This window comes from Cariama cristata, unplaced genomic scaffold, assembly GCF_000690535.1.
Source record: "Cariama cristata isolate BGI_N322 unplaced genomic scaffold, ASM69053v1 scaffold42839, whole genome shotgun sequence".
In the NCBI taxonomy this organism is placed as follows: domain Eukaryota; kingdom Metazoa; phylum Chordata; class Aves; order Cariamiformes; family Cariamidae; genus Cariama; species Cariama cristata.
This window is the reverse complement of record NW_009636021.1, coordinates 2,726-13,402: the sequence shown is the minus strand read 5'-3', so window position 1 is coordinate 13,402 and position 10,677 is coordinate 2,726. Positions and strand designations below refer to the sequence as shown.

Sequence of the window (10,677 nt, the reverse complement as noted above, 5' to 3'; positions counted from 1 at the left end):
CTGTTCTAGTGCAGGCACCAAAAAGGCAAGATATGCCAGTGCAAAGCACAAGGCCAGAACCATCATGTCTCTATTGCTGCCAGCTGCATCATAAGCAGTAGTAAGTTAGAGGAATACCTTGAGTACTGCCACAAAAAAAGCTGACACCACCAAAAAAATGCAGGTGGAAATTGCAATTCTTAAGAGCTGTACTGCCATGACAACTGACAATTTTATTTAAATTAAAAAAACACAAAATATTTACATCACTTCAAAACTTCTGAGGCAGCTGGATCACAGGGGAAGCCTTTGCCACCTTGTGTGTGATTACAGGTATGTATCAAACAACCTGAGTCCAAGTTTGTTGAGCCTGAGATGTGACTGCAATACACTCACAAGAGATGCCAGGTATTCTTCCTCATCTAAGGCTGATACCCTCTTCCTCTTTATAGCAAGATACTCTAAAGCTACACACTTTTCCTCAAGCATACCCAGATGGCATTCCCTGAAAGAATTTGCCCTGTATCTACCCCCTGCCTTTTTCTTTACAGTTTCTCATTTGGTTTTATTTTTCAAGCAAGCATGGGTTTATGGCAACTGATACTGAAGCATCTTTACTTCAGCCTTCCCTGGCCAAACACCCCCTTCCTCCTTTAGGGTTGTTCCCTCTTGCTGCCAGCTCCCTTCTAAGACAAACTTGATTTCCGTGCCAACCCCCCCCTTCCCTCCTTGGTGATTTGTGCTGATCAACCACCCATTCTACAGCCTAAGGCCTTCCTGGGAACAATTAACACTCAGCATGGCTCAGCTGCAGCACCAGGAGCAGAGCTGGGAAGAGAATTAACTAAAGCAAAAATGCTACAGGTGATTAGAAGAAAAACATACTGAGAGAGCTGGCTCTGTCCCCACAGTATTTCCTCTGGAGGCAGAAGCCAGTGTCTGCACAAAGTCTGCTACTGCTAAGGGGAAAAAGAAAAAACAAAAACCCGCAACACTATTGTAAGATGAGAGAGGGCAAGCACTACTCCTTACAGGTACTGGCAGAGCTGGCACACAGCTCACACTACCATCATCGCTGTGCTAGTCTACAAAAGCCTATCTACGAAGCTCTGCCTTCCCTTTCACAGCTGTATCTCAGAAGTTAAGAGCAGAAAAGTTATACATCAAGTAAAAAGTCTTCAGGAATCCACATTCTCCACACAGAGGGCTGGAGAGCTCACTCACGCAGCTAGAGGGAGAGAAACAGAACCAGCATTAACAGCAGTAGAGCCATCTCTCACAACAAGCCCTGTGCCTACCTGCCCACCCACCCGAGGGGCTTGGCAGCTCCCAGGAGGGTGAGCAGCTAGCAGCTGCCAGTGCATGTCCCCCATGCCACCAACCGTGCCTCAGCCCTGCTGCTCACTGTGCTGCACGTTTGCCATCACCCCCCCAGCACCCCCTTTCCACACAAACAGCAGCAAGAGAGCTGGCATCAGAAGTCCCATGGGAACAACATGGAATGGCTCCTGGTGCCCAGCTCTCTCCCCCTCCTAATGCCACTACACTGGGGTGGGTGGACAAGCATCAGCCCAGCAGCCCTTTGCCTGCCCTCCCTGCACTGGGCTATCAGCCTGCTGTGGCAGCAAGGCAGCCTGAGGGCCAGTCTCTTACACTAGTGACAAGTTTCTGTCAAAACTCAGCGCCCTTGAGCAAAGCTGAGTGAAGGGGAGGGCAGCGCTGAGTGACACTTCAGTGATGTTGTGCCTTGCTGCCTGGCCATGAACAGGGGTGCTGTGTGAGGCAGCTGCCTGTTCTCATGACACAGGGTGAGCTGGGCCCCTTTGCAGGTTGTCGCCAACATCGTCCGTGGCAGGGCTGTCCCACACAACTGGGTCGCCCTTCTGCCGCAGGGCTCAGCCCTGACGGCTCTCAAGACTTGTTCTTAAGAAGTTTTGTGTGCATGATTTTTTTTTTTCCCTCTCCTCTCCCCTGACAGGTTAGTTACTGAAGCAGGGGCCAAATGCCCTAGTCCCTGCCCTAGCTTGACTGCTAGCTGTTCAGTCTCCCAACTGGGAACAAGAATGAAGCTGCCATTTCCCATTTGACCATTTCTCATTTTTCCTCTGCTGGTGCTGTTTTTCAGGGACAATTCCTTTCCTGTTCAGCCAAGCTCTGGGGAGCCCGCACAGACAAGAGCAGAGGCCTCAGGCCCAAGACATTGGGGAAATCAAGCCATCAGAGCTCCGGTCAGGCTTTCCTTCCCCGAGGGCATGATTAACCCGAGTCTACCCTACAGAATAAACACACTCTGTTCACTAGCTACTGTGAGAGTGGGGCAAGCAGCAGCTCTGACACATCCCCCTCAAACCTCTCTCCCTCAGCACACCAACCATCAGAGTCCTGCAGGGACTGGCATTCCCTGCTGGCCAAACCTCCAGAGCGCTACAGGGAAACCAGCAGACCATGGGCAGCTCAGAGATAGGCCACCCCTCCAGGAATAACCTAAGCCAGCTAAGAGGCTGGCTGCGACTCCCACTGAGCTGTTTGACAGCACTCACCATTCTGACAATGTAGTTGTGGAGCTGCTGGCTGATGTAGTTCACAGTGGTGCTGAAGACACGCTGTAGAAGGGAGGGCATTGTATTCGCAATTTTTTTAGTTAAGACCATTGCTAGCACCAACATGGCCTTCTCCTGTTCCATGTCTGAAGGGATGGCTCGTGCAAGCCCTTCCACTGCCTCTGACATGCGCCGGGTTATCTCCTGCATGGAAAGAAGAGAAGGATCTCAGTGCAACAGCTGTGGGAGAAAAGGGTCTCAGCACAGCCTGCCAGCACTGAGATGTGCTTGTTTCTAACACCCCACAGGATGCCGCCCCCCTTCCTCCCAGGCATGGCAGCCTGCCTGTTATACACCCTGGATGGCAGAAAGGATGACCATCTCTGAGCTCAGCTGCTCACCCAAGACAAAAAGAAAAAAAAAAAACAGACAACACACATACTGCTGGAAGATTTAGATAGCACCTTACACACTCAGGGTGCAACAGCCCCCCTCCTCCCCAGGGTTTGCATCTAGCCTACCAAGTCCTGAAATAGCACAGGAATCCTGGAGCTCCCAGGAAAGGGCAATCCACCTTCAACACAGTGAAGATCAGGTTAGGTGGGACTGGCAAGAAGGCAAATTGAGTTTCACAGAAAAGCCCTCACACAGAGAGGAGCTAAAGGAGGTGTCCAAGTATGGAACAAACACTGCCTTGCTCCCAAGAGAGACAATGTGCATATGCACACACTAAGCTACACTACCAATGTGAAAAAGCAAGGTCCGCCTGGTCAGAAGTAAGGTTTGTCTCAGCCTTACCAAAGACTGAAAGGTTAGGAAATAAATTTGAAGGCCTCCACTGGGTAGAAAACAAGACAGCAGGAGTGGGGATTGGTCAGACTTTGCTGGAATCAGCCTGTGCAGGTGATAAACCCCAGTATAAAGAAACCCACACCACAAAAAAAACCACACCACACACACATGATTGTTAGAAGTCATTAAATCCTGCCTTTTCAGCAAGAAGGTGGACCCTCAATTCAGATACAGCATTGGTTTCCTACGTTCTACAAGCTATCATAGGGGGAGAAAGCCAAACAAGCCAGAAAGCCACATTTATCTTGAAGATGCTAAAAAGGCTCTGTGGAAGCAAACTGTGGCTCTTGATCCAGATGTGGATCAAATTCTTAAAAAGAAAAGAGAGGGATGTCTAACTCAAGGGACCTCAAATTCTACTTCTCTTGCAGAGCAGCAAGGCACATTAGATACTGGGCCAGGGACTACATCACATCTATCGGTGGGAGAGCTACTGCATCAAAGAGGTGAAGATGTCACCTAGAGAGGCCTTCTCAGCAGGTCACCCATCGAGGCCAAAACCCACTGCTACTCACAACACTGACAGCCTATGAGCTAAACAGTTACGGCACTAGAAAAAGGTCTCACTACTTGCTGTCTTCTTCAGCGTTCAATAACAAGCATAAGTCAAGCTTCTGGCACTAACACTGCTCAAGTTTTACTCACATGACAAGGAGCAGACACAGCACTCAGCAGCAAAGTCCAAAGATTTTAAGGACAAATACTAAGCCTTAACCAGACAGTTGGTTTTCAAAGACAGCCACTTGGTCAACAAAGTGAGGACAAAATGCCTCTGAAAGTCAGTCCTTCGCAACTACCTCTATTTCACCATCTGCAGAAAGGAGATGAGTCAAAGGAACCCGATTTGCAGGATACAGCATCACCTCTAACAAATCTTCAAAGGTAAGTGTTTGGGCTGAATTTTAAGATGGCAATAATTAAATCAGCAAACTAGCAAAGATACAGAAGTCACAGCAGGAAGGATACACAACATTTAAAAGGGTAACTGCTAGTCAGATTGCTTTTCACTCACCTCTCCAGACAGATTCTCATTCAGAAAGTGCTGCACTAGATCATTTACTACTCTTGCTTTGATTTCTTTATCAAACTGGTCTCCAATCTCAGCAAGCTGAGCAGCAATGATTCGGACAACTTCTTCATTTACCTCAGGGTCAAACACTGCCAACACATACAACAGGATTTAGTTCACAGGCTGTAGTCAGACTAGGTTGAGTGCACATAAGCTGACCCATAGCATTTTGCCCATCTCCATTAACAACCTCCTCACCCCCCGGCCCAATCATAGTACATTCGTGACAGCCGTACGCACTACAACTCCCTTGTGTGCACTCAACTCACTTACCAGAGAGAGTGTGCAAACAGGTTTTTTATCTGCAGTTTAGGTAAAGTACAGCCTCACTCCGCCCAAAAAACACTACAGGGGAGGTTGGAACAATTCCAACCAAAATTTGCACAGAGCAGCAACAGCCAACAACCTGCCTACAGAGTGGAAGTGAGAGAGTGTGCATGATTTTTTTCAAGTGACTACTGGCAGGACCTGTCTCTTAAGCACCATCTAAAATACAGCATCTCATACAATCATAGAATAGTTTGGGTTGGAAGGGACCTTTAAAGGTCATCTAGTCCAACCCCTCTGCAATGAGCAGGGACATCTTCAACTCGATCAGCTTGTTCAGAACCCCATCCAACCTGACCTTCAATGTTTCCAGGGATGGGGCATCTACCACCTCTTTGTGCAACCTGGTCCAGTGTTTCGTCACCCTCATTGTATAAAATTTCTTCCTTATATCTAGTCTGAATCTACCTTCCTCTAGTTTAAAACCATTACCCCTTGTCCTATCTCCTTTTGGCAAAGCTTCCCATTGTCACTTGGCGAATGAGGCCCATGCAGATTTATATGAGGGAGGGTATTTACCGTAGCAGTTCCTCCTCACCCTGCTTAGGTTGAGGTCAACGTGCCAACTGACACATCCTGGGCAAGGGGCAATAGCCACCCTGCAGATGGTTAGTGAAGCAGGAATAGTACCAGAAACTATTTGAGGAGCAGTTTCCACCACACTGATAGAGCAGAAAGGGATTCACCCAGTACCAGAACAAGAGTTGTTCCAAAATCCTAGCTCAAGTACTGATACTGCCTGAGGAGCAGCGTGAGGCCTAACTTAACTGCTTAACATCACACTGCTTGAGGACAGCAATCATTAATACCAGCTTTGTGCCTTGTCTAACGTGCTGCAGACAAAACCCCAGGGTGACAGACGTTCTGGAAGTCCATGAGGAGATAAAGTGCTAAGCACTAGCTGTCTTATCCCAAGTATTAAACTCCCAACCAACACCACCAGCCAGACTGTTAAGTTTCTCTATGGAGAAAACATTACGTCTCTGAAACAGACCAGCAGCAAAGATGGGAAAAGGGGAAAGAAAAACACCACCTTCAGACAGGCACGTGGGATGGAGAAATGGCACTCACCTAGCTCGCCGTTCTGCATGTAGCCGCTCCGATTGCCATCAGTCTGAAGTTCCACCTCATCATCGTAGCAGTAGCTGCCTTTCACAGAAGACCCAATCCCCTGGCTTTGCAGGGAATGCAGTTGCTCTCTGAACTTACAGTCAGAGGATACCTCCAGGAAGGTGTACAGCAGTGCACGCTCCATCTGGACAGATCCGTTGATCTTAAACATAATAAAATCACTGTTAAGCCCATGCCTAGGAGAAGTCACACGCAAAAGGTCTACGCATATGCTGTTTTCCAATCCTGAACACATTTCTCTGGCCTTCTTTGGGCATCCTGAATAGCATTAGCCAGGGAGTCCACAAGAGTTCAGCAAATGCATACTAACTCCTGGATGTGTACCCACACAGAACTGTCTGATAGTGAATAATAGATAGCTCGGTTCTTACAAACCAGTGGTGGAACCTTCTCCTCACATTTCCAGCTGTGGCAATGACAGAAACCCTGATCAGAGCCCCTCTTTTGAAAGAGATGCATACTCAGCACAAAGCACCCACTTCCTCCTATTCAGATATCTGTGTTTGGAAGGCTTTCACTCCTGTATCTGCAAATTGGGCATCCTACTTCCTGTGCATAGCGAAGCCAGCAGCTCTCCATTTAAATGTAATCAGACCATAGCAGTAACAAGGTGGGAAACAGGTAACAGATAGCGTAAGCCTGCAAAAAAACCCCCAAGATTTACATTACTTCTCCCTTTTCAAAGGGATCTCAACTAGCTCCATAATAAACCTGTTCAGCTCCCTGTAGAGAGCCAAGCAGCTGCTCACAAGAACAGTGACAGTGAGATGGCAGATCATTGGTGTCTGGTATTTTCTACACTGGCACATTCACCCCCAGTAAACAGGCACACGCCACGTCGACGGCCAGGCCACCCTGCAAGGCGGCACAAAGTACCCAAATTAGTCCCTATGGAACATGGGGCCTCATAACCAACTAAGGCCTCTGTAGAAAACCAGGAGACTGTCCAATAATTTTAGTTAAGCAGCAAAGAGAACATGATGTTGTGTAAGCACAGAAATAAAGTAAGAAAGAAAATCCTTACTCTGGTACACAGACTGTCTGCCTATAAGAAAATGCTTAGGCTTAACTGTAACTAGGGAGAAGAATCAAGGCTAAAGTAGAATGGTTTGTCTTTCCAACTGCATTGGGCAATCAATATGCAATCAGGATGAACTTGATAATTGAAAGGAATTTTCAGGTACCTTTAGGGGAGTGGAACCTTGCAAGGCCACCTATATTCACATAACTCTATCAGTGATATCATACAGCACCCATATTGCCTAGGCACAGACAGTAGCAAAGCTCACCCCTGGTGACTCAAGCTCACTGGGACACCAGTGGTGATCCCCTTGAACAACCCACTGGACTAGCCATCAGGTTTGTGTTCCAAAGGCTTGTGGGAGGGCAGAGCAAAGAGGGTTATAATTGCACTCTAACAGTAGGTGGGGAGGATGATAGACATTTCAATAGCAGTTCAATGTAGTTAGTAAGATTTCAGTGTGATAAATAGTAGCTTCGTAACTGTGTTTAATATTGCACAAAACCATGCAATAAATTGATCACAGTGGTGTGTCTATTAATTTGATTTATTAGTTTTAGTAGTTTGTAGCTCTGTTGATAAACATTGTAGTCTCTTAAATAGCTACACCTCCAGCCTGCAGTTTAAAGGGGGAGTGTCACACTGCAAGGTAACAAGGAAGCATCTTGCAAGCTAAGTGGTTTCATCCACTTTGTTTTCAGAGCAGTGTCACAGCCCTGCAAGAACCCCTGGGGAAGATGAGAAGGACATGAGCCAGCACCTTTTGAGACTTATCCCCTCCGAGGTATCTCGGAACAAGTGCACAAGAGAACCCCTTGTCACTGTGAACCGCTGACTTCAGTCACGTTTGAATCTAACCTGTTCCATGACGAATTCAGAGACAGAGCAGCTCTTGTCACCCTCTGCTTCAGACCAGAAGTCCTCGCCCTGCAAATGAGTAACAAAAGGGTGAAAGGAAAAAAATTGCCCATAAACTCACATCTTGCAGCAGTGCTCATGGGTTTGGCAACGTCTTGTAGAAAATGACCTTTCTAGTGATGCATAGCTGTATTTCTGGAGAGGGCTGCCCATCACACACTGGCGGACATAAAAAAAGGCTGAGAAAACCACAACTCTCCCAGCACGAAGGGCCCTATTCACACGAATGAGGGGCATGAAATTTCTTCCTGCCACAGATGCGTGGAAGACAATGGAACAACATAACCTACAAATGGGGCTTTAAAGCCAAGAGGTGGTGCTGGGGAAGGGAGGGACAACTCTTCATAGTGCCAGAGGCCAGAATGGAAAGCAGTGTTATCACAGAGGAGATCCTGAGTACCTCCTGAGAGCAGGTGAGCTGCCGTGTGCACAGCAGCATATTCGGAGGTGAAACACCCAGCTGACATTGCTACACATCTGTAGGTCTTCAGGTGTGCCTCCCCCCACCCCCAAGGCAGAGATACATGTGTATACTCACACTTATTTCAATACTTTCCCAACAAATACCTAGGGACAGGGAAGGTTGGACCAAGTGCCCTCAGAGGCTTCTAGTTACATGAGCACAACTCCACCAAGCCTCCAGGGAGGCCTGCTAGGAAGAAGGGAGAAAGCAGGACTCGGTTCACAAGCTCCTCTGCCCCCACAGTGCGTGCCCAGGGCTGACAACCTTCGGCCTGTCTTGTGGCTGGGCAGTGCCCAAGGGAAGAGGCATGGAGGGAGGGCAGAGAGCAGCCTCCCTCACCTACTAAGAAAGGGGAGCTGGTAAGAGCACAGTGCTCCCTCCTCATCCAGCTAGGCATTGCGGGCGGGTGGGTCAGACCAGCAGCGCAAGTAGTCACATCTGGTACAGGAAGTCCCAGAGACAGAAAAGCACAAGAGCAGCGCAACAAGTGCCAATAACACAAGACTACCTAGCAAGTGCCAAGGCAGGGAGGACAGGAATCCTGTTTGTGAACCTTGCATTTGCTGCCTTACATGCAACAGTCCCACAGCTGCACACAGAAGTCTGATGCAAGCTGGCTTCAACTCTTGATGAGCAGGGACTGACTGAAAGTGGGCACTACCTTCCCACCAGGCCTTCTTTGCCCCAGGCAATAACCTGGCTGCTACACAGGTACCTTCTCACCAAAAATGGGGTGAAAGCAGCAAGGAGCCCAAACAGATGGCCTGCTAACCATCAAAGACCTGGGCTAGTGATGAATGAACCTATTTCATAGTAACAACCCTTCACAATTGTGTTTTAAATAATTAAGTGTGCTGGTAGAAGAGAAGGAGGAAGTGAAAGCAGAAATTATTTCAAACTCTGAAGGAAACCACAGTAATAACTTCAAGAGACCATGAATTTCCCAACTTTTCAAAGGCTCTTAGAAGTCCCCAAGACCAAAACGGTCTCAAATGTCTAAAACACACAATAGCCCACAGGCAACCTCTCAACCATGAGCTTTTTTTTTTTTCCTCTCCATTTAGCTGTTACATTAGACTAATAGCTTCCTAACACAGGCTTAGCCTGCTGCTTTGCTTTTTTCCACATTCCATTCAACTCCCTATTGCAGCTAGTCACCTCTACCCTAAAGAGTGTGCTGGCTGGGGAGAGCGCAGTACTTTCTGTCCTCTTCTCTGGGACCTGACAGGGCTCTGAAACAGGTTGGGGTGACCCCTTCTCCTGGGCTTCACTTTCCTGGAGGAAACACAGATGTTAATTCAGGTTGGAGAACTTGAGACAGAATCCCTGATATTAAGAGGAAAGTAGGGATTAGCACTAAATCTGTGGCAAGACCTTGGCTTTGTGCAAACTCCTGAGGAGTTGTCCACATCAGCAACATTTCTATAGGCTAGGCAAAGCCTCAACTTGCGTGTATTTTGTTTCCATACATAACATTTATTTTCAATTTAAAGTAATTTAGCCCAAAACCAAGGTGTTCACGTTACAACTAGTAAACAGTGGATATTCTCTGATACTAACTCCTGTTGAGTTAAACACAACTTCCTGAACCCTCATGGCTTAGGCCACAGGAATCCTGAAGTAGTATTGAGCCTCTGCTGCCCACATCCCATTTGCCTTGAAACCCACATTCACAGCCACTTTCTTGGGCTCTACCAGTATTGCCATCCCCACTCAGCTCCAGCCTACGCCAAAAGCTTCATGTAGGACTACAGGAGCACTCTACAGCTGGTCAGAATAACCCATGCTGGCTAATTTGGGCTGGTAACACCCAGCTGACTTCATAACACGAGTACAGGCTGAACAATCTCCCCATCTTTGAAGGTGCAAGAAGTTGCATCATTTTCTGTTCACATCGCACTACATACGCAGAGGGGCAGATGTTGTCCTGCAGTTCTGGCAGAAGTGTGATGCAACATAAGCCACTACAGCTGCAGGTTGCACACAAGAGGCCAGATGTGCTGGTGAAACTAGCCAAATGGCACCAAAGAGATTTCTCACTTGCAAAAAACAAACAACTTTACAACAAAACCTCTTCCACCCAAACTGTGCTAGAATGACCTACTTCTTTTTTCCCCCCTCAGTGAATTGCTGGAGAGTGAGTTGACCTCAGTCAGCTGGCAATAGACTAAATAAAACATCAGCCTGCGTAGGGACCAACCTAATCTCTCTTACAGCAAGAGGATGGAATAGAAATAGAAGTCAAGACACTTCCTTGGGGGGTTTGCCACCTGCCACACATTTCCAAGGAAAGCTCAGAATGTGGCTTTAAAACCCAGATTCCCTACATTTTTTGTCACGCTATTTCACAGTGCTAGGAAACTCATTTGGTTCAGTT

General features: G+C 47.5%; 1 protein-coding gene across 1 annotated transcript; it reads right to left on the bottom strand.

Moving 5' to 3' along the window:
• Window positions 1–1,195: 1,195 nt before the first annotated feature.
• On the bottom strand, window positions 1,196–6,049 carry BID (BH3 interacting domain death agonist). Its single transcript, XM_009707756.1, has 4 exons — window positions 5,839–6,049; window positions 4,384–4,529; window positions 2,520–2,723; window positions 1,196–1,207 (listed from the first exon to the last, which is right to left on the bottom strand). The coding sequence occupies exons 1-4, from the start codon at window positions 6,047–6,049 to the stop codon at window positions 1,196–1,198; spliced, it is 573 nt and encodes a 190-aa protein (XP_009706058.1).
• Window positions 6,050–10,677: the final 4,628 nt, after the last annotated feature.

Coding starts and splice junctions, on each gene's coding strand:
- BID (XM_009707756.1), bottom strand. CDS start 6,049: ATGTTTAAGATCAACGGATCTGTCCAGATGGAGCGTGCACTGCTGTAC. Junction 4,530..5,838: donor CATGCAGAACGGCGAGCTAG/GTGAGTGCCATT, acceptor ATGTGTTGGCAG/TGTTTGACCCTGAGGTAAAT. Junction 2,724..4,383: donor ATGAGAATCTGTCTGGAGAG/GTGAGTGAAAAG, acceptor CTTTCCATGCAG/GAGATAACCCGGCGCATGTC.